The sequence below is a fragment of the Miscanthus floridulus genome, chromosome 16, assembly GCF_019320115.1.
Source record: "Miscanthus floridulus cultivar M001 chromosome 16, ASM1932011v1, whole genome shotgun sequence".
Lineage (NCBI taxonomy): Eukaryota > Viridiplantae > Streptophyta > Magnoliopsida > Poales > Poaceae > Miscanthus > Miscanthus floridulus.
The window spans coordinates 65,393,974-65,418,142 of record NC_089595.1 but is presented as its reverse complement, the minus strand read 5'-3'; the positions used below and the strand labels follow the sequence as shown (position 1 = coordinate 65,418,142).

Sequence of the window (24,169 nt, the reverse complement as noted above, 5' to 3'; positions counted from 1 at the left end):
ACAAAACTGCAGCCCACCTTTACTCCCGGGTGGGAGGCCCACCCGGGAGTAAACCAACCCAGGAGTAAAGGTGGGCTGCAGTTTCGTGGCCCGCCAAAAAAAACCTTTACTCCCAGTGCGTGTTTCCAACCGGGAGTTACTCCCAGTTGGTAACACGCACCGGGAGTAAAGGACCTTTACTCTCGGCTGGTGGCTGGCACCGGGAGTAAATCTCCCTGGTATATAAGCGCCAATGCCTAGCGTAGATCGATCCCCTCCTCTTCTTCCTCATCGAACAGCCGCCCTTTCTCCTCTTCTTCCTCGCGCCGCCGCCGGTCGCCACCCCACCTCGCGCCGACAACCTCGTGCGGCCCTCCACCACGCACGCCTCCGCATTCGTGAGGTGAGTTCTCTCGGCTTTCGCATTCCGGGTTGAAGATGAAGAACCCGTGGCCCTGGCCTCTGAACACGGCAAGTTCGACCGGCTTCCCCATCGCCGTCAACCTAGCAGCATAGTCCTGTATGCGGTCGTGTAGCACGTCCTGGTCTAGGTCCACGACGAGCAGCGGTGGGAAGGCGACATCGTCCAGCGGGACACTGTCCGGCCCGAACGGGTTGGGCGCCGGGTGGTCCCTAGTCACGCCGACGGGCAGCGCCAGGCGCCACGCCTGGTCGAAAAGCGCCGTGCACATGAACTGGTGTTCGTCAACAAGGCCGGCCGCCTCGGACATCGTCCTCTCCTCGACGGCGAAGAAGGGCCAGAGCAGGACGCACCCGGCGATCCGGATGACGGGGTCGAGGGCGAGCTGCCCGCTGCCGTACCGGACGACGACGTGATGCGCGATGTTGCCGCCGACCGAGTCGCCGCAGATGAACACCCTACCTAGGTCAGCCGAGTCATCGGCTAGCCACGGGTCAGCCTCAGCCTGGGTGCGGAGCCACGACAGGACGACCTCGGCGTCGTGGTGCGTCGCGGGGAGGTGGTGCTTGGGTGTGAGGTGGTAGTCGGCGGAGAGCACGAGCACCGGGAGCTCCGCGGTGAGCCTGAGCGTGCCGGCGTGGAAGTGGGGCAGCTCGAAGCTGCACATGCAGAAGCCACCACCGTGGAAGTAGACGAGCACCGGTAGCTTATTATTGGCCATCGTCGTGTTGCCGTCGGTGGGCCTGTACATGCGGAGGCGGAGTGCGTGCGCGGTGTCATAGACGACGTCCTTCCACTGGACAGGCAGGTTGGATGGCACCTCACCCTAGAGAGGGAGCATGGAGTACTCCGTGGAGCGCGTCACGGTGCCGTCGCTAAGAAGCTGCACGATGTCGAGGCAGTCGTCCACGACATGCGGCGCGGTGGCTGAAACCGCCGATACGGGTGAGGACGATGACATAGCAGTAGCAGGCTTAGCTAGGGACTTGTTAGAGAGGCAGTAGCTCAAGAGCTAGCGCACTAGCAGTAGCTCTCTCAAGCAATTGCGGATCCTTAATTTAATTAGTGATTTATTATTTAGATAACAGGGCTAGGGCCAGTGACTGTGCGAGTGACGAGGACGAGGACGACGACAAGGCGACAAGCTCCCCTCAGTGTAGTGCAGAGGGATGAATGGATGATAAGCTTGAGGTTGTGCTCAAAGGTTGGTCCAAGGGTTCCTCTCAGACAGACAGACAGACATGTATGGCAGGGTCGGCTGTGCAGGGCCAACTGCCATTCGTTGTGGGAAAACATGGGACGGAAATTTCGGTGCGCGCCCAGTTCAATCTTTCTCCTATGTCACCCCATTATCGATCGAACCTCCGCTCCTCAAAGTGTACTCCTCGGCTAGCTCCACCTCCAGGCTCTAGGCGCACGCGCAACGACGACGACAAGGGCAATGGGCTTCTTCTAGGCCTCGTTAGGGTTTATACGGCGGAGCACCGCCACCCTCGTTCGCCCTAGGGTTTAGGGTTTATACGTTGGAGCACTGCCGCCCTCATTAGGGTTTATACGGTGGAGCACCGCCGCCCTCGTTTGCCCTAGGGCTTAGGGTTTATACAGCGGAGCACCGCCGCCCTTGTTCGCCCTAGGGTTTAGGGTTTATACGGCGGAGCACCGCCGCCCACATTCACCCATGTGTACAAACATATATATGATGGAGCGGAGCACCACCACTCTCGTCACACCGCCCTCTCTTGCGGCCTAGTCGATCAACATTTGTATTATTGTTATCGTTAACGCTAAACAATCACACTAGGGCAAATTGCATCGGTGACTAGGGCGAACCGCGTTGTTGATGTCACCGACGTGGTTCGCCCTAGTCACCGACACAATTCACCCTCAGCCGTTTATGTATAGCCCTAATTCGCCCTAGTACCAATGTAGTTCACCCTAGTGTGGCGAATTGCGTCTGTGACCGAGGGGCAAGATTTAATAATGCATATTGTTCGTAGATTTTACGCATGTAAGCAAAGATTTGACATACTATATATTGGTTTTGTTTTTTGAAGCTAGATGGCCGACCCGAGAAACATGGATGAGGAGGAGTTGATGATGAATTTGATCAACACTGGCACTCAAGTTGCCGGCGATGATGGTGCTAAAAATAACGTGCAAGAGGATGCAGATGACGGGAGTTAGTACTTAGCTCTTGAACAAAATGAGCAACAACATATTGGCCAAGTATATATTTTTTATTATTAGCTATTTATATTATCATATGTCTTATGTGTGCTCATGACATTAAAAATAATGTTTATGTTTTGTAGCCCTCTAGATCGACATCAACAACTACAATGAAGAGTAAAAATGTTCGAGGTCCCAAAAAGCCATTGGAGGGCCGCTTCATCATCTCGGAGTTCAATGTGGATACAGGCGAACCAGGGGGGCCAAATAAAATGAAATTCATGCACCACTGTGGTTACCTTGTACGGGACCGGCTCCCGATCAGTACCCGCGAATGGAAGAAGAAGACCAATGCTCCTCATATCAGTTTTGTCTCCGATCGTGACAAGACGTTAATTTGGAATGATGTCTTGGAACATTTCACACTCCAAACAGATGGTTATGATGATATAATAGATGGTGATGAATTGAAGGAGCGAGTTAGGGATTGGGCAATGAAGAAGATGGCCACCCAGTTTCAGACTTGGAAGAAACACCTATACACGATGTATGTCAAGAAGAACATAGCACCAGATTTCACTGTCCTAGGCCCGATCTCAAAGCAGTGGCCCTATTGGGATGAGTTTGTATAGTACAAGACATCGGAAGAGGGTGTGAGTCAGGTGATAAAGAACCAACGTAATGCCCAACAGAAGACATACCACCATAACTTGGGATCAGGTGGCTACCCGACTGCCATTAAGAAGTGGAACAAAATAGAAGCAGACCTTCTTGCCAAGGGTATCACACCAGAATCACTCGAGTGGGGAGAGCGTGCAAAGAATTGATTTTTCACTCATGGGGGAACACTGGACCAGGAGACAAGGAAGTGCGTTTATGGCGCAAGACTGCAAGAAGCAGCAGAAAGATTGTTTTATGCTCAGAGAGCTACTGCTAGTGGTGTGTTTAGGCCCAACAGAGAGAAGGATGAATTGACATACGCCAACGGGACTATTGAACACGGTGGCTGAACTAGAGGCAAAGGAAGTGTCTCGTGGGAGCATGGATTCCCTCAGGACAGACCTTCCTATAGAAGCCGCCAGAGAAAGAAAGAAGAAGAGGCACAATGGCTCTAGAGGTTGGAGGAAGCGGTGCGTGAAGCACAGGAGCGGGAAAAAAACCTTGAAGCGAGAATGCAGGAGGAAATCAGAAGGCAAGTGCAAATAGCAGTGAGTGCAAGCAAGCAGGCATCAAAGCCAGGAATCAACATTAGCCAATCTGTTCAGTTGAAAAGCAGCTGCGCTTCCACGGAGATACCAAATCAAGGGGACACAGGACTGCGCTTCCCTATGGATGACGTCACTGAACCTTGTACATCGTGTGAGCTACACATTCCGAAGGGGAATTCCACAATCAAGGTGGCTATCGGTCTTGTTAATCCTATCGACCAAACCAAGACACCAAGGATTCATGGGGATATAATCCAAGAAGGATATGCTACCATCTCGGTAGATAAAGCTGAAAAGTTTTAGTGATTTGCCTCTTGACATTCCTGGAGGTGATGGCGAGAAGACTCTCGGAGAAGCAGAGAAGACATTCATTCTATGGCGCAAGCGCTACATCATCATTCTCGGGATGTCGCCTCCACCTCCTCCTCAACTACCTCACCATAGGTGCGGATGAAAACACTACATCATTAATTTATATTGGCTTAAATAATTAACAATCTGCTCATAATAATATGTCATTCCTTTTTTGTAGCAGATCCTCCCCCAACCTAAGTCCAATTGTTCAATCGCCAGATCATCATAGTGCTCTGTACGATGACAATGTGTTGGAAGGCGAGGCTGCATCCACACCATCTCCAAGGAGGTCTCCAACGCCGCAGCCGCCACCTCCAAGGAGGTCTCCAACGCCACTGCCACCACCTCCAAGGAGGTCTCCAACACCTCCCCCACCGCCGGCAAAGAAAGCCACTGTGAAACCAAGGGCTATTCCCAAAATAATATCTGAAGAGAAGGAAGAAGTAACTGATGCATATAAAAAAGATATGTCCAGATTCTATGACAAACTTAAAAAGGATCAAGAAGCAAGGAGTAACCCGGAGAAACCGTACTTCTTCGTAGCTCCAGATATTCTAAGAAAAAAGGTGGCTTCTTACCATCAACAACAGCGGGAATCTCGTAAGCCGTCCAAAGCAACATTAATGGACTATGACCGCACTCTCACCAAGTCAATTGAGGCGGCATAGAAAAAGAAGCGGGCAGGGAAAGGAGTTGCACAACTCGGATAACAATCGCACCAATCAGTCCCTCCGCTAGTTGTTGGTAATGAATATGGTTCGAATTTAGGATTAATGCATCAGACAAACATACCTCCGGATATCGATTTGGATCACCTTGGTGAATTTATTGAAGAGACTGGTCTCGACCTTTACCATATGTTTGGTGATGGAAACATTGAGAGTGCGGCGGAGGTTGATATTTTGAAGAAAAAATTTGTACTAGGCCAGAGTCTATACAACCCTCAAGCCTTAGGTGATCTGGGGACGCAAATGTACCTGCTAAATAAGTGGTATATGCAGGCGTCTACCGGTGGATACTTCTGTGTTGGTGTCAGAATTAGAGACAAACATTGGTTTCGTGGCGATGATGCTATGTATGTTGACTTTGCAGAATTTCATCAACTATGCCACCTGACCTCTCTGGACAAAGTTATCATTAGCTGCTATTGCCTATAAGTAATAATTCTTTCGATCTATTATTAAACTCATCATATGTGTGTATATGCATATAAATTATCCTAACAAGTACTATATATATGTAGATTTACAATGACAGAGTGCAGAAAGAAAGGCTGCAATGAAATTGGTTTTGTTGATCCCCATATAGTATTCAAAGACCCAGTTACTCCAAAGCCTAATTGGAAGTCTGAGTCAAAGAGTAACCTCATGAACTTCCTAGTGAACCAACGCCACAAGAAGGATATACTCTTTCCCTACAACTTCAAGTGAATGTTAATAATGTCGATCATCCTTAATGGCTCATATGTTGATTCTAGTTAATTAATGAGTGTTATGCGTTATATCCTATAAACACATGCAGCAATCACTGGATATTGATGGACATCGATCTGGTGAAAAGTCACTTGATAATCTATGACTCGATGAGAAAACCACAACAAGACTACCAAGATATGATAGATATTATCCAGAGGTAATTTTGGTATCTCTAGCAACTATATATACACACAAACATGATGATTAACTATATCTGATGACGTGGCAAATTTTTTATTGGGCAGTGTTTGGAAAACCTTTATTGAGAAGCAACACATGGGAAAATGCAAAGCGCCACTGAATGTAATCCCTTTGAAAGTAAGTCCCCTAAATCGCATCATCTTTATTAATTAAACATATAGCTTTCATCGGATCATCAGATTGGATGACAAATCTTTTCTCATAAAGTGGTGTCTGAGGCAGAAACAGGGAAACAACTACTGTGGTTACTATGTTTGCAAGTTTATCAAGGAGCTCTCCCAAAGAACTCCTACAGAGAGACTCAAAGTACGTTAAAAATACACTATATATTCATTTAATTATTGTTATTGATTGTGTTACTATGTCTTTATATATATATATATGTATGTACATATATTAATTTATTTTCCTTTAATTCAAACCTGTAGGCTCGATGGTTGGAGGAAAAGGTCATACGATAAGACCAGATCAAAGCAATTCAAGAGTCTATAGCCGGATTTTTTAATGACCAGGTCATCGATTCCAAGGGCGAGTTCTACTTCGACCCAACACTGCCATGAAAGCCAAGCTAGAGGATGAGAGGAAAATTGTTATATCACAACAACTGTAAAATACACATATGCATGCATGCATGCATATATATATATATATATATATATATATATATATATATATATATATATATATATATATATATATATATAGTTCTATGCTTGAATTGTGTCATTTAATACGTTCATTGTGCTTGAACCGAAACATACTAATACGACTTCGAAAACCTATTTTTAAAAGAAAACAAAAATATGAAAAGAAAAGAAAAAGAAATAACCGGGACTAAAGGGTGCCGGCCTCGTGGCATGTCAGGAGGCACCTTTAGTCCCGGTTGGTGTTACCCACCGGGACTAAAGGTCCCCTTTAGTCCCGGTTCCTGACCCAGGACTAAAGGACCCCCCTTTAGTCCCGGATGCTTGCTCCCGGGTGGGGAACCAGGACTAGAGGGGGTTCTCCACCGGGAGTAAAGATCGTCTCTGTACCGGTGGAGGTAGCCGGCTTGGACAGAGGTTGGCCGGCAGTAGGCAGGATGAGCAGTTGATTTACTAAAACAAAGCAACTTTGCTGCTGTACACAAGAGGAAGAAGAAAGGGTGATGATCATAGGATCACGATTTATCAGGCATAAAACGTTTCCTGACTTTTGGAATTTTCTATTAGAATATACTTTTCATAATATTTAAAAATATATTCTAATAAACATAAAAATCAATAAGAAAATTCATAAAAAAATTGTTTTACCTCAAAAAAATTATGAACTAGTTTTAGATTTTTTTTCTAAAATCATGCTTTATCTTATGGTGCCTAGCTTGAAATTGTTTAAATCTTTATGGACTCATTTGATATTTATTTACTAGTAGAAACTCTCGCTATCTATTATAATTAGTCGATGTTGATCATCCTACTTAGAAGCGCCAGCGGAGCATCGTCAATATAGTATGCGCGATAGGTTGCATGTAGCTACGTAGGCTAATACAACTACTTTGAAAATTTATCCAGAGCAGGGGACTAGTGCCCACCCTGCCACACATATGTCGTCCCGACCACACTTCTACCTAGTCGAGCAATCAAACTTCAACTAATTATAATAGATAACAAGAGCTACTAGCAAATAAGCACCAAAGTGAGTCCATAAAGATTCAAACAATTTCAAACTAGGCACCATAAGATAGTTTCATAATTTTTCGGGGTAAAACATGAATTTTCTAATACTAAACCATAGGATTTTTAATCGCATTATTTTTCAATTTAAATATTTAGATAAATTTTAAATTTTTATGAATTGTATATATTTTAAAATATGTTTAGTCTAATTTATCTCCCTGAACTTTCAGCTTTGTCCAATTTATCCCCTCTAATGTGGACCGTATCAGCAAACCACCCAGGTGCAAAAATAAACAATTTGAAAATTGGAGGGAAGGGATGGTGTTTAAAAAAGAAGTCTTATAGTCCAGGGAGGAAAATCGGACCACCGCGATAGTTAATGGAGGTAAATTAGACTTTTTTCAAGTTCTTTCTACCTCTTGCTGTAGTATGATCTTTGCTCCTCAAACTTCAAAACTAGACATTTTACCGCCGAAACTCTAAAAATCGTACAACTTACCTCCTTGTCCTAGTTTGGAGCGGTTTTGGAGGTGGTTTTACCTTTTTAGTTAAAAGAATTGGCAAGTACTTGATAAGGTCTTCAAATCAAAGAAAATATCTCTAAACTTTTAAAAATTCCCAACAAATTCTAGAGATACATTGTTATATGCAAATCCAAATAAATATTTATAGCTTATTTAGATGGTTAAAAATAGATTTAGCTCTAAAAAAATAAAAAATATCTAGAAAAAATCTTAACCCTAAACCCTAGGTCGTCGACTAGGTCTGTGGCCCTTTTAGGCACGGCCTAGTGGCCCGGCGTACTGTGCCTTACCCGTTAGCGTGTTGGCTGTGTTTTTTGACTCCCCGTGTCGGGCGGTCCGTTTGCACGTGTATACCTTGGCGTAATATATTATATAGTAGCAAAGAGGGAACTGCTAACCAGTGCGGTGAAGATCTCGTGAAGCCCAACGTCTCAAAAATGCAAACACAAGGAACACCACGATAACAGCCTCGCAGACCAAGGCGTTTCACAGCAATACAATGAAGGCCCATCCTACACTTGACACGCGGCTTATTACAGTGTCTCTTTGCCAACGGAGACCCTTTTATACTTATCATATTAGTAAGATTAAGCTTTTTAGAAACCACATCACCTAATATGCAAGGTACCTATGCGTGGCACCTCTAATATATTTAATAAATCGCTTTATCTGTCCCCAATCCGGTTCCTCTATATATATCTCTTCTCTCGCGTACTCGCTTCGGTGCTTGGACGCTGTGGCGTGGTGCACGAGGCTCAGGCTGGCGCGGTGAGGCCTGGATCTGTGCTAGTGAGGTCAAGTGATGCAACCCCCTCTTCTCCCCACGACCTCCTGTGGTGGATCCGACGACGATGGAATAAGGTCAATGGTGTGTCTATCTCCTCTTCTCGGTCTCTTTTGTGATAGATCTGGTGCGCCACTAGCAACGACGAGTTTGGGGCGATGGTCTTGATGGTAGACCTCACAAAACATGTGAAGCAACCATGTTTCACACCCGACGCGTATCTTGTTGATTTCTTCATTCATTATAGGATTGTTGAGACGATTTCTTTGTGGAGAAACAATTTCTCTCTCTTCCGAATACCCTCTCACCACATCTGTGTGGAGTATATTGCAGAGTAGTTAATGTCATAGAAACTATGATACTCAAAGCGTTGACTCCTAGAGTGCCCGCTGTGGTGAGAGATGTTTTGTTGCGCCTACCATATTAGTCAAGCAACCTATTTCTAACAATAAATATGAGATGTCTTGTTGAATACAGGAAAGGAACCGAACACTGAAGAATCAATCTATTACTACATTAAATGGAATGTCAATTAGTATTCAACTTTTTATGATTTGCCTCTATAGGAATATCAAACCATGTATTCCCATTAATCCGCAAACTCTAGAATAGAAGAGTTTTGATTGTACTTCTTTGCGTGACGTTTTTCATCTACCAATATGATAAAACAAAAGTATTTTATAAATTTCTCTATTCAATAAACAGATGGCCCTAGTCCTATATAAATTTATTATTTTTTGATAGAATATATAAATTGATTATGGTTGAAAGCGTGATGCTAAAACTAATTACAGCAAAGTACACACCACTAACCATTCTCACACAAAACCGCGGGCAACAAAAAACAAGGGTAAACTCCAAAGGGGGGCAAACTTGCCATTCCATGCTCAGGTAGACCTTTTCTACGAAAATTACGGATCTACCCCTCCCTAGTCCCTATGCAGCAGTTGAGATGGCTTGCCCCAACAGCTAGGGGCAGTCCCGTCACTTTTCTCCACGCCCACGGAGTCCTCCGCCCCCCCTCCCAACAGGGGCAACAACACCGTGACCCACCGCTCGGGCCCACCTGTCACCGTCATCCTCCTACACCCACTACGCCACATACTCTGTGGGCCCACCAACCATTTTCCCTCAAAAAAAAGGAGAAAAGAAAGAAAAATGGTTAAGAACGCTTGGAGCTCGAAGATGATGGTGTGAACGGCATGAACTACAAAAGTGGCCTAAAATGATCACGGGACCCTTGGGGCAGAGCGCATTGCATGAGAGGTGTGAGTGGGCCTGAAATTCCTCCAGTCAACGGTTTGTGGCCCCTTTTACAGAAACGAATGCAACCGAAAACTTCATTTTTTGCCAATTCTAGCACTAGGAATTTGGCTACTGCCAACCCACAGCCCTCCAACAGCTCTGTCCATTACTTGTTGCCAAATTTAGGGCTGCATGCAAATTTGGCAGGCGGCGCTCTATCCCTGCAGACACCAGCGGGCAGACCTAGACCCAGAGGCCCAGAGCTGTGTACATAATATGAACACCCCTGCACTGCACCTCTCCCGGAGTTCATAGAGCTAGCTCAGGGGGAAGAGATCCTGTCCTCGGTCCTGATCTGGTGAGCAAGTTCGATCATGCATATCGCTAGTCTTGGTCCTTGCAGAACATGCAGTATCTCTGGCCCCTTTTTTACATCCTTCATATATCGTTTGCAATAGATAGAGATTATGTATACATCCAATGATCTGTTTAATTTTATTTTGCATCTTTGTTAACGCATTCACACTCCACGCAGGAGAAACAAGGTATAGCTGGGCTTTGGATTTCTGATGTGAGGAAGACCAGGGAGGAGCTGACAGTCAGTTACTGCTGTTGGATCCAAAGGTATATATCATATATACTCAGCACACTCATGTATATATATATCTTCTTCCAGTTCTTTGGGTTATTATGAGGTAGATATCGAAACAACAGGTTTTGCTCATATGTTTTGATATCTGCTTGTTGTTTCCTGAAGCCTCAAATTAATCACCATGCAACACCTGTCTTAGTACTCCCCATGCATGTACAAGCCCAACAGATGCATAGGTAGTCTGATGGTTGTGTATGTAATGGATCATGACTTTGTCTCTGGCAGGTTAACAGAGCAAGGCACTTGTTTTGCTAGATCCACACTACTTGCAGCTTATCGTGCATCTGTCCTCTTCTCAGGTACCTTACCTTAGCAATCCCTCCTGATACCCAAGGCTTACTAGTTTTCATTCAGGCAGTGATGGCGTCTGGTCATGCATATGAAAGACATGTATATATGCTTTTGTTTATTAGTACATGGTGTGTAATATATACATATACTCTCCTTAATTTATGTACAGGCGTTTCCATTTTTCCGGTTCATTGGCATATTATATAAATGATATGTGGGATTGTTGTTTGTTCAACCCCTTCAATGACAAAAAGAAGAACAATATATTTAGTATTTAAACTATAGACACCAAGATGGGATCTAGCTAAGCCTGTGATAAATTGTTTTCCCTGTTGTGAATTTTGTTAGCCCACTGGATCACCGGCTCAGATGAGTCGACCACTCACTAGTCTTGCCGACCACAGCCGAGCACGACAGGCGCTGTCCGACCACACACTATGGTCAGAGGTAGAAGAAGAGGGAGAACAGAGCATACACACACGGCAGAGACACCAGCGTTGGCCGGAGCCCTGTATAGGAGATGCCAAATCTGAACTCTCTTTACTGAGTTGCAGTGTCAAACTATTTATACAACTCTATCCTATCTAGTCCTAGTACAACTGTCATTCTGCTACCGTTACTAGATAACACAACAGGGCTGACTCTGGCGCCTGCACCTGCATGTGGCTACAGTCCGGCAAGTGAGCCGTTTGATGCCTGCCTCTACAGCGGCTACAGTACCACAGCAGGGGAGCCTTTTCGGTGCCGCCTTCCCTTGTTGTGTGTTCACACAAGGAAGCAGTAGATTATCTAACAATTCTTCCCCTAATCCTACTGCTATCCCTTGTACCCCCTCCATGCTGATCATCTCCTTCAGCTCCGTGAGTCAAAGACGTCCGAGCGGCTTGGTGAGGACGTCCGCGAGTTACCGACTAGTTTCGACGAACTCGATGATGATCTACCCTCCATCGACAAAGTCCCTGAGGAAGTGAAACTTCACGTCGATGTGTTTGCTTCGGTCGTGCAGAACTGGATTCTTCGCGAGGGCGATGGCGGGCTGGTTATCCACCATCAGTACTGGTGGGTGAGCTTCCACACCGATCAGCTCGCCCAGCAGCCGGCGTAGCCACACAACTTGGCACGCCACTGTGGTCGTCGCGACGTACTCTGCCTCGCACGTAGACAGCGCCACCACCTTCTGTTTCAGCGACAGCCATAAAATTGGAGCTGACCCGAGGAAGATGAGCACGTTAGAGGTGCTTTGTCGTGCGTTGATGTCCCCCGCCATGTCTGCATCGCTGAACACAGTGAGCTGCAGCCTACTCCCGCCGGTCTTAGAGAAGATGATCCCCTAATCCACCGTCCCCTTGACGTAGCGCAGTAGCCGCTTCACCGTAGCCCAGTGATCCTCTCTGGGATCGTCCATGAAGCGACTGATGTAGCCCAAGGCAAACACAATATCCAGCTTCATGTGGACTAGGTAGCGCATACCACTGATGATGCTCTAGTAGAGTGTTGCATCTACCTTCGCCGCGGTGCCAGCCTTCGTCAGCTTCAGCCGCTCCTCCATCGGAGTCACGCATGGCTTGCACTCAGCCATGCCACTATGCTCCAACAGCTTTGAGGCATACTCGCTCTGACCGACCGTGAGTTCCTCTTTCCCATGTCTCACCTCGATGCCGAGGTAGTAGGAGAGTGCGCCGAGATCGCTCATTCGAAAACGAGCCGCCATCTCGCGCTTGAAGCTATTGATGTCCTCTGTACGCGCGCTGGTGATGATCAAGTTGTCCACATACATGCCGACGATGAGCTCCTCCTTCCCCCGTGACCGCATGTAGAGCGCGTGCTCAGTTGTGCACCTCGTGAACCCAAGCTCGCCCAGCGTAGCGTCAAGCTTGGCGTTCCACGCTCGTGGGGCCTGCCGTAGCCCTAGAGCGCTTTGCGCAGTCGGAGCACCCTGTGCTCCTCTCTCTTGACGGCAAAACCTGGAGGTTGCCTGATGAAGACCATCTCCGCTAGTTCACCATTGAGGAAGGCCGATTTAACGTCCAAGTGATGGACGCGCCAGTCCTTTGTTGCTGCCAAGGCTAGTAGCAAACGGACAGACTCCATGCGCGCTAGTGGCACAAAGACTTCCTCGAAGTTGATGCTCTCGCACTGAACAAAGCCTCGGACGATGAGGCGCACCTTGTGCTTGACAATAGCGTCGAGCTCGTCCCGCTTGACCTTGTACACCCACTTTAGGCTGATCGGACGACATCCTGGAGGTGGATCGACGAGCTCCCAAGTCTTGTTTTCCTCGATCGCCTTTATTTCCTCCAGCATCGCCCGTTGCTAGTTTCCATCGTGCTCCGCCAGCGTGAACGTGGGTGGTTCCTCTGCACTGATGAGCAGTAGCTCTTGGTCATTGAGCAGCCGACCAGCCAGTCCTAAGGGCCCTATGCCACAGACGATGTCATCCAGCCTACGGAACCGCACCTTCTCACCTTTGTGGAAGGCATCCACGAACTCAGTGATGTCACTTGGAGGTGAGGCGAACTCGATCGACATCGATGGAGTTCCCTGTTCCGCCGGAGTGCTCGGCATAACACCTAGAGTGCTCAGCACCCTAGTTGTAGTGCTCGGCACTACTTCTGGACAGCTTGCCACTACTCCTGCAGTGCTCGACACCACTGTAGGAGTGCTCAACCTCAGTCTTGGAGTGGTCGGCACCACTGCAAGACCTCTTGGCTTCGCTATGGGAGTGCTTGGCACCCATCCTGGAGTGGTAGCCACCACTACAGAACCTCCTGGCACTACTCCTAGCATGCCCGGCATCCCTCCAGGAGTGCTTGACGTCCCTCCCGAAGTGCTCGGCACTGCCCAAGGAGTGCTCAGCTCTGTTGCTGGAATGCTCGGCACCCCTCTCAAAGTGCTCGACACCTCTTCTCCAGTCTCTCCACCACCATGGATGACCAAGTGCTCGACGACGAAGGTGCTGGTGAAGCCGCTAGCTTCCCCCATGCTTGGACTATTCTAATCCTAAGCCGCCTTCTCGTCGAACACGACATCGCACGAGACAAGTACCTTGTCTCCGTGTGGGTCGTAGAGCCGGTATGCCTTGGTACTCTTCACGTAGCCTAGGAACACCATCGTTGTGCTCCTGTCCTCCAACTTGGTGAGGATCGGCTTCATCTTCCTGACGTGGCCGATGCAGCCGAATGTTCCAGAGGAAGGACACAGCTCAGCTTGCACCCATACCAAGCTTTGAACTGACGTCCTTGCCCGTCAGGGCCTTGGTCGAAGCAGCGATTGAGGATGACCACCTGCGTGGTCACCGCCTCACCCTAGAACCTTGCCAGCATGCCTTGCTTCATCATGGATCGAGCCATGCCAACTACCGTCTGGTTCCATCGCTCCACCATGCCATTCTGCTATGATGAGTACGGCGTGGTGTGGTGTTGCACACCACACCCTCATCTATGCAGTACGCAATGAACTCCACCGAAGTGAATTGGCCAGCCGTGATCAGTCCTCAGCACACAGAGCTTCTTGCCGCTCTCGGCCTCCGCGCGCATCTTGAACTTCTTGATCGCCGCCGTTGCTTCATCCTTGCTCGTTAGGAGTTGCAACCACATGTAGCGACTGCAATCATCCACGAGTAGGAGGAAGTACCGCTGACCACCATTTGTAGCTGGCGTGATCGGCTCGCAGAGGTCGCCATGGATGAGCTCGAGAGCGTCCTTCGCGCGATACTTGGCCACCTTTGGGAACGGTAGCCTCCTCTGCTTCCCAGCCAGACAGTTGCCACACAGCTCGCCTCCGTGCTTGATGTGGTGTAGCCCTCGGACCATCTTCTCCAGCCGATCAAGAGCGTCGAAGCTGAGATGTCCGAACCAGGCATGCCACAACCACGGTTCCTCGGTGTGCCTTGCCACTAGGCACATCGGCTGCTCTACCTTTAGGTCGAGCAGGTATAACCGGTTTAGGGACCTCTTCACCTTGGCAAGAAGTCGCGACTCCTGGTCCCTGATCCTAAGGACTCCGTCCTTGATCAGTACCTTGCTACCACGCTCATCCAGCTGCCCAATGCTGATGATGCTCGAACGCAGCTATGAGATGTAATATACATCCGTTAGCGCACGGTGCTCTCCGTTCTGGCACCTGAAGATGATGGTGCCACGTCCTTGGATTGCCACCCTTGAGCTGTCCCCAAACTTCACCGTACCGGTAACATCGTCATCGAGATCGGAGAAGGCTGCCTTGGAGCCCGTCATGTGGTTGTTGGCACCAGAGTCTAGATACCACCGCTGTTTTTGGTCGGCGCCCACACGTCCGAGGTGGACTTGGGCACGCGGTTCATCGAGGTTGACAGCCTTCAAGGGCCTTCCCAGGTCCTTCCACCATCGTCACCTCTTCCTTTTCCTCGGCCTCGACATCGTGCAGTGGACAGAACATTACCATCAGGATAGTGACCTCATCATCATCATTAGCTTACGCCAGATGAGTCTCAGCCTTCTTCTCATGCTTGCTATTTGGATGCTCCCATGCCCAATGGCCCGTCTTCCCGCAGCGCTGGCAGGCGTTGGGGTCGACCTGCTTCTTCTTCTCTGAAGAAGCCTTGCCACGGCACTTGCCATCGCTACCGTGACTAGAGGAGGCTACCCCGGAGTTCCTCCGAGCAGCCCACTCCTCCTCTGTCAGCAGTAGTTTGCCGCTGTCCTTCGTTGCTGTCGCCTACTCTAGGCACTCGTCCACCGTTTGCAGACAGTCTGTCACATCCTTAATGGTGAGGGTGGACAAGTCCAGTATCGTCTCTATGGAGAGAGCGATCTGGATGTACTTTGTCGGCACGGAGTGGAGGTACTTGGAGACCGCCTCCTCTTCATCGATGGTGACGCCATGGCTCTTGAGCTTGCTGATGAGCGTCTGTAGGCGGACGAAGAAGTCCTCCACCATTTCAACATCCTTGAACTTGAGGTTGGCGTACTCCTGCTTTCAGAAGCTGGGCCGTCGTCTTTTTTGCGCGGTCGGAACCGACGCGCATCGCCACAATAGCCTCCCACGCCATCTTAGCAGAGCTCTTCGCCCCCAACGGCTCTTTGTACTCCGCCGGTACAGCAGCGAGGATAGCCTCCAACGCTGACATGTCATCTTCTTCATTGTCGGTGCCCTTGTCAACAGCATTCCAGAGCCGTCGGGCTCTGAGCTTGACTTTCATGGTCACCGACCACTCTTCATAGTTGGTGCGAGTCAGCGTCGGCCAACTGGTACCGCTGACCTCCTGCACCGTGTGAACAACGACCTCCTATCGTGGTTGAGCAGCCACTGCTGTTGCCTATCTCCGAATCGTTCGTCATCGTCAGCGGTTAGTCCGGCGACGACGCTTGTATGGCTCTGATACCACTTGTTAGCCCACATGATCACCGGCTTAGGTGAGTCGACCACTCACCAGTCTTGCGGACCATGGCCGAGCACGACAGGCGTTGTTCGACCACACACTATGGTCAGACGGTAGAAGAAGAGGAAGAAAGAGCATACACATACGACAGAGACACTAGCGTTGGCCAGAACCCTATATAGGAGATGACAAATCTGAACTCTCTTTACTGAGTTGTAGTGACAAACTATTTATACAACTCTATCCTCTCTAGTCTTAGTATAGCTGTCATGCTGCTACAGTTACTAGATAACACAGCAGGACTGATTATGGCGTCTGCTCTTGCATGTGGCTACAGTCCGACAGGCATGACGCTGCCTACAATGGCTACAGTAACAGTAGAGAGCCTTTTCGACGCATCGCCTTGCCTTGTTGTGTGTTCACATAAGGAAAGCAGTAGATTATCTAACAAATTTCTATTCTTACAAATCTGAATTATTTCCATAGCATGGCACATTTTGTTGTGGTTTACTAAAGACGGGATCTAACTAAAGCATTCGATTTTTTTTGTATTGATTTATGTGATGGATGTCGTCTACATCGTTTATTTGAAGTATCTTCAATTTCTTGTTTGCAGCCATGTCTTTGGAGAATTCAAATAGCAAGGGCAAGCCTGTGATCAAGGAGGAGGTCTCTCCACTGACGCCAGTGGAGCAGAAACCCTTTGCGGTCATGTCTAATCTGGACGATAAAGCTATGCTCAAGAATGAGGTGGAGGAGGTCTCTCTGCCGATCCTGGAGACCGCAGCTCCTCATCATCACCAAACGCCGACGAATGATGTCTCTGGCAGTGACGACAACAACGGCGTCCTCGGGGGGACAAGCGGCGTCCAGGATGTGGGGTCGTCGTCGGCGTCGGTCGGCGTCGGCAGCCCACATGATGCAACAAGCAGCCATGCAGTGGGGCGCAGTTGCTGCGCCAACGGTGATCCTTCCGGCATTCCAGCAACTTGACAGCAGCCGCATCCTCCTCATCAAAGAGGTGATGCAGCACTGCGTCACCGCACTGGCCACGGGGGACGTCCTGGCGGCGAACACCGGCCTGGTGATCATGTCGACCCTCGCGTCCGCCGACGGCGACCCCTTGCAGCGCGTGGCGTTCGCCTTCGCCGAGGCGCTCGGACGGCACGCGCTGCAGCAGATGCTGCCGGGCCTGTACGGTGGGCTACTGCAGCTCGACTTCCCATCGCAGCCCGCGGCAATCGGTTACACCGGCGCCACCCGCCTCTGCTTCGACGCGCTATGCCCGCTCCTCCGCGTCGCCGCGTCGGTCGCCAACCACGCGATCGTCACGGCGATGGAGGGCGAGGAGCACGTGCACGTCGTCGACCTTGGCGGCGCCAGCCCAAACCAGTGGCTCGAGCTTCTCCACCTCTTCGCCGTGCGTCCGGAGGGCAAGCCCTCCTCCCTGCGCCTAACCGTCGTCAGCGAGGAGGAAGGGTTACTCTCCTGCACCGCTTGGCTGCTCCACCGCGAGGCCGCGCGCCTGCACATCACCTTCACCTTCAAGGCTTCAACCCAGTGCGGTCTCACATCGACCGGCTCTCCCCTCACGATGTGGCGTCCTTCGGCGTGCATGGCGGTGAGGCCTTGGCGATCACATCCACCCTGCAGCTCCACCGCCTGATCGCCGACGTGACCAACATTGACCTACCAGCCGTCGCCGATCATCAGCATCATGGCAAGAAAGGGAAGGGGAATAAGCAGCCGAAGCATCAGATAATCATGGCGGACGCGCTCCTTCGCGTCCTCTGCGACCTGTCTCCGAAGTTGATGGTGCTGACGGAGCAGGAGGCCTACCACAACGGCGCCAGCCTCGGGGACCGCGTCCGCAACGCCTTCGACTACTACGCGGCTCTGTTCAACGACCTGGAGGCCGGCGGCGCGCCGCGCGAGTCGGCGGACCGCGCGGCCGTGGAGCGGATGCTTCTCCGGCAGGAGATCATGGACATCGTCGCCCGGGATGGCTCCTCGCGGCGGGAGCGTCACGAGATTCGTCATGGGGTGGGCGCAGAGGACGGGCATGGCTGGGTTCCGGCCCATGCATCTGCAGGTGAGGCGCTTCGACGCGTTCGCAGACCCGGGGCTGCTGGCTGCTCCAGCTGTCGCTCCACGGCACGCTCAGGTACTGGGTAGCCCAGGACAACACCTGCTTCATCATCTACGCCAACATGACCCCGATGTTCTCGGTGACGGCGTGGCGGCCGGCGACGACCACCGGCGAGTGATGCGGCAATATATAACTGGCGCAGCAGCATTCGGCTTCTTCACTACCTGATCATCACTGCTGTTTGCTGCGCTTGTCGTTTACTGGTGGGTGATATCATCTGCGGACTGGTTGATTTCCGAGGTTCAGTGGCTGATTATTTAGGGGTTTAATAGATACGGTAGACATTTTATTCCTGATTGATGTCAGCGCGCTGGGTCCTCTAGTTAATTATTTCCTTGATTGAGAGTTTGGAACAGAATTCAGAACTAGTTTTTATTATCGTTTGATTTATTTTTCCGGTGTTGTCATTGATAATTTAATTGCATGCATCATATCGGGCTTCTTATAGCAAATTAAATTCCGGATTGGAAAAGCTTTTTATGCAGACATTTTGTATGAAAGGCTGTTCACCTAAATGGATAGCTTGGGTAAAGACTTTTATTTTGAGGTGGTGGAAATGTTAATGATGAATTAATGATGTCGGTTACTTTCTAAAAAAAACAGAAATGCTATACAACACACATGTGTATTTAGTAAAAAAAAACACGAATTTTTTCTCTCTGTCTCCATCGGTTCTGCTGCTCCGATCCACCTGCTCCGCAATGCACGCACGCGTCTGCATGCCCGCACCGTGCCGCTAGCTGGACGAAGCATGCATGCGTTTGCTGGCTGGATGAAGCACGCACGCGTCTACTGACTGGACAGGTCTCTCCTCCTCCTCCTCTGCCATCCGTGATTTGTTCTTTTATAGAAAAAATTGTTTCATATGATATGTGGATCTGTGATCTTGTGATTTGTGATTGTCTGGAGATAGAAGAAGGCCGGATGCTGGAGGTAGAAAGAGAGTGGAGGCTGTTGGATCTTAATTCTATTGTGTAAAAAAATTCATGTATTGAAACTATATAAAACACATGGTTGTTGGATAAACTTTCACCTCTCCTCTTTAACAGGATATTTAACTATTTGTCTAGTACTCTTTCACCTGCCAATTTTAGTTTTGCTTCTTAAAATTGCCATATGAATAGCAAACATTGCTACATATTTGACACTTTCAATGATGTGGCAAGCCACCTCACCCCTCCAGCGTGTTCATGCCATTGCATGCAAAATGACTATTATGCCGTGCCTCTTATAGTATCTAATTCAGCTCTCTTTGTTCCCAACACTACTGGAAACAACGTATTTGCTGAGTAAAAAAATGTTTGTCAAGTGCATTATATCGGGCACTCGGCAAACAAGCTCTTTATCGAGTGCTGTAAAAAAAATACTCCGCAAAATAATAACACTCGGGAAACAAACTCTTTGCCGAGTGCTAAAAAAATACTCGGTAAACTAAGAAAAAACACTCGGCAAAACATAGATACTCGGCAAAAAACCGCCACGTGGACGTCCGTTAGTTACTGTGTCGGCCGTTAGGAGTTTGCTGAGTATCCGTTAGTGGCACTCGGCAAAGAAATAAGTTTGCCGAGTGTTTTTTTCAGCACTTACAAAGAAACAAGTTTGTCGAGTGTTTTTTTGCACTCGGCAAATAAATAAGTTTTTTTTCTCTTCAGACCTTGAAACTTTTTTTACTCTCTACATACAACATGTGGTACTCCGTGTTAAGATTTGGTATATTTCTGGATCTGTTTGCTATATTTAATTAATTTATTACATTTCAAGAATTTTTTGGTATAAGTCAATTTGGAACTTCAAGTGATTCAAATAATAGAATAAAATGAGTAGGAAAATGAATATTCATGTTATTCAGTCCAGTGTGAGGCCTTACCCGAGAAATGAAAAAGAAATTTCGAACATCTTGCTCAGGAAACACGACCACGAAAGTAGTGGCCGAATGGTTTTTAAATTCTAAAAAAAGCAAACGAAGTCTGGAAATCATGAGATTTGTCAAGATCTCATGATATCATACGTGGAGGCTATGGTAAAAACTTGAGAATGTTTCGCATAATCTGTCATGTACTGATGTTTACAAACCGAAGCATCTCAGAAGAAGAATCGTAGCGTTGAGAAGGATTCGGTAAGATTTGGAGTCAAAGTGACGGTCGAAATGGGGTTTGACTTCAAAATTTTTTGTATAAGACAATAGAGAACATAGATTGAATTCATGTGTAATTTTGGTAATTTTTTGGATCCTATTTGATAATTTTAATTTATTAAGTGCAATTATAGAATTTTAATTGATATAAATTGAATTTGAGATATAACTGTATAAAATAATAAGTTTTTTTTCTCTTCTGAGCTTGAAACTTTTTCTACTCTATACATACAGCATGTGGTACTCCATGTTAAGATTTGGTATATTTCTGAATCTATTTGCTAATTTTATTTAATTTATTGCATTTCAAGGATTTTTTTTGGTATAAGTCCAAATTTGAACCGCAAGTGATTTAAATAATAGAATAAAATGAGTAGAAAAATGATATTCATGTTCTTGAGTCCTAGTATGAGGCCTTACTTAGGAAATGAAAAGAAATTTCGAACATCTTATTCAGAAAACACGACCACGAACGTGTGGCCGAATGGTTTTTAATTTCTAAAAAAGCAAACTGAAGTCTAAAAACTATGAGATTTATTAAGATCTCATGATATCATACTTGGACGCTTGTGGTAAAGAATTGAGAAGGTTTCACACTAATTTATCATGTAGGATGTTTACAAACCGAAGCATCTCAGAAGAAGAATCGTAACGTTGAGAAGGATTCGGTAAGAACTACATGAAATAATGGAATAATATTCATAGAAAAAGCAAATATATATTGTTGAGTGAATTTTACAAGGTATTTTCAAAGTACATCGGAACAATTTTAGAAAAACACACTATGGAAAAGAAGGAAAATAAAAAAACTAAGTTAGCTGAGTGCCCCTCAGCTGGAGGTTTGTCGAGTGTCAGATCGGGGACACTCGGCAAACTATAACACCTCTGGTGTTACGAGCTCGCTTAACACCTTAACTAAGGTCTAAAAGAAATTAATTAACCAAGCTCTCGTGTTTTAAAGTTTTAAAACTCACATAAAATGATAAAACAAATTATCCATGTTTTTGTATAGCTTGATGGTTCTGGGCAAGTACCTTGGTTTGGTGTAGTTCGTAGGTTGGTTTGACGCTGCGGCGTTATCTCAAAAATATCCCGAAGTCCCTTCGTAATGTACTGGAACTCGTCCTTGCTACTCGACCCGTCTACCTTGTCTGTTCTCGACGTTGTCGTGTTGCCGGCTGTGTCGCTGTTGCAGTTGACCGCGCGCAGGCACACCTCTTTGGAGCTGTCCATGCCAACCGACACGCTTTGCCGGCCACCTTCGGCCAGGCCAAATCCTCCCCGTCCTTTCTTTGATGATCGCCTTAAATGATGTTGGCCGGGTCACTCATGTTTCTGCTGTCTTGGTCTTGTCTTGCTCGTCTCTGCGGTCTCGATATTGTCGTTGCCAATCGACATGTCCTGCCATCCACGCTGGGTCAGGTTAGGCCGAATCAGTCCTACCTCCCCCTCCTTTTTCTTCTCGGTTGCCATGGGGAACCCTCCAAGTCCTGCTCGTCCTTCTCACTCTGCTCTCTCTTCCGGTTTTCCTCCCCCCACGGCATCCCCGCCAGAGCTGTCCGCGCCGGTGTCGACCTTCCCCGCGCTAGAACCACCGCTCTACTCCACGGCTACCACACCACCACGTGGCCATCCGCGCCCACCGTTGCCCTGCCTCCGCCGCGCGCGCTGCTCATCCGAGCCGGCCGCCTGCTGCATGGAGCCCCCCCTGCCGGCCTCCCACCACCGTTGCGCCCGTCGTGGCCATTTCTGCTGCCACCACGTGAGCGCGAGCGCGCAAGACCCGCGCTGGAGCTGACCCTCCCTGCGTCACCATGGCACACCTCCCCGCGCTGCCCTCCTTTTTCCCTCTCCGCGGCACGCACCGAGCTCGGCACCGCCTTACCTCGCGCTGAGCCTGCTGCACCTCGACGCCGTATCGGCCACTGCCGCACAGCCCACCACTTTCTGTCGTTCATCTCCGGTCTTCGCATGCACGCGCATGCCCCAGTCCCATGCTGGACCTGCGGTTCCTCGGCGCATCAAGCCACAGTGCCCCGCCGTGTCCGGCCCACTGCCGCCTGAGCTCCAGCGTCGGTGCTCCCTGCTGCCCCACGAGTCTCCCCACGCCACCCCATCGCTCGGCTTCCCCACGCGTGCACGTGCCTCTGTGGCCGCGCTGGAGCAGCAACCAGTGGCGCTGTGCGCCCGAGTCCCCGCCATGTTGCCGCCCCTCCCATGCCGTCTGCACCGAAGCCGCCGCCGCCATCCTCTGCGCCGTCCGCCGTCCTCGCCATGGCCGGAGCTCCACGCTCTAGCTCAGGCCGAGCCGCCTCCTCTAGCGGGTGCGCCCAGCCTCGGGCAAGCCATGAGGCTGCCTCCCCATCGCCGTCAACAAGCACGCGGCCAGATTTCACCACCGGCCGGTGGCTCTGCTCCGTGCTCTGCAATTGGGGAGAAAGAAGGTGAGAAAACATGATTTAGGTGGACGCCAGGAGGGTAAATGAACTTGTCAGTGGGTGTACTAAATAGTAGTTGGACCTTGTCATAATTTAAGGAAAGTTCAGGGACCGTTTCACATTTGTGCCGCGCCACCTGCCCGCTAGGGCCGCTCTCGCCTATGCTGGGCTGGCCTACAGTGCGCGCCTGTGGGCTGCCCGCTGCTGTGCGCTTGGGCTGGCCTTGGGTCCACTTGCACCTGGGCCGGTTGGGTGTCACTGCCGCCTGGCTGGGCCGCCCGCGCTGTTGCCCTACCGCTTGGGCCACTGGCCGCGCCCCCCCCCCCCCCCGCCTAGGCCGCTTTGTGCCCAAGGACCCTTTAACTGTTTCGGTGTTTCGTAATTTCAGCAAGTATCTAAATACTTGGAAATTGATAATAAAATATAGAAAATCATAAAAATGCCAAACCAATTTTAATAGGCTCCTAAAATCATGATCTACTTGTGAGTCCAGTTTGTTCACATAGGGTGATATTATTCTTGGAAGCTATATAATTAACTTAAGGCACTTAATATTGAAAAATATAAACTTGTAGGAATTCCCATGATAAATTGATAATATTGTTGAATCTAAAATTTGTACAGTAGGCTCCTAACGATATTAGGTACCCGCTGTAATTTTTGGTAGCTCCAGAATAATTAGTTTGCTAAATAGATAATGATGCCCTATTCCGAATAAAGATTAAATAGATAGAATAAAATAAAGAAACACCTTGGTTTATATAACTAAAAGAATTGTTGGGAAATAACGCCTTATCCGACAACATGTATATGTAGCCTAAGTACGGTCATCATTAGAACTAGCCCGTTAACTCGAGAGGCGTACGCCGTATTTTACGGGTCACGATTGCAGTTGATTAATTACATCTTTGCATTGCATCGCATGCATATAGGTACGATGATGGATCAACGGATCGATCGAAGGATGATTAGGAATCCGAAGATGGTGTAATGGTATTCTCTTCAGGAGATGATGCAATGGGCTTTCTATTCAGATGATGTGGATGATCTGAAGATGCTGATACTAACTTTTTAATATCTCTTATCCAGGCAAGCCCCGGTGCATAACCCCTACTTTCTGCAGTTTAAATT

General features: G+C 48.5%; 2 protein-coding genes and 1 pseudogene across 2 annotated transcripts; 2 read left to right on the top strand and 1 right to left on the bottom strand.

The window, feature by feature from the left end:
- Positions 1–236: 236 nt before the first annotated feature.
- Positions 237–1,361, bottom strand: LOC136510757 (carboxylesterase 15-like; annotated as a pseudogene).
- Positions 1,362–17,341: 15,980 nt separating this feature from the next.
- On the top strand, positions 17,342–17,983 carry LOC136510756 (scarecrow-like protein 3). The gene has a single exon (XM_066505104.1). The coding sequence runs from the start codon at positions 17,342–17,344 to the stop codon at positions 17,981–17,983; it is 642 nt and encodes a 213-aa protein (XP_066361201.1).
- Positions 17,984–18,081: 98 nt separating this feature from the next.
- LOC136510755 (scarecrow-like protein 3) lies at positions 18,082–18,584 on the top strand. Its single transcript, XM_066505103.1, has 2 exons — positions 18,082–18,387; positions 18,435–18,584. Exons 1-2 carry the CDS (start codon positions 18,082–18,084, stop codon positions 18,582–18,584), a joined length of 456 nt encoding a protein of 151 aa, XP_066361200.1.
- The last annotated feature ends 5,585 nt before the right edge of the window (positions 18,585–24,169 follow it).

Bases quoted from the DNA above. Each gene is read 5' to 3' on its own strand.
- LOC136510756 (XM_066505104.1), top strand. From the start codon at position 17,342: ATGCAGCACTGCGTCACCGCACTGGCCACGGGGGACGTCCTGGCGGCG.
- LOC136510755 (XM_066505103.1), top strand. From the start codon at position 18,082: ATGGCGGACGCGCTCCTTCGCGTCCTCTGCGACCTGTCTCCGAAGTTG. The intron at 18,388-18,434 runs GTTCCGGCCCAT...ACGCGTTCGCAG, and splicing joins CAGAGGACGGGCATGGCTGG to ACCCGGGGCTGCTGGCTGCT.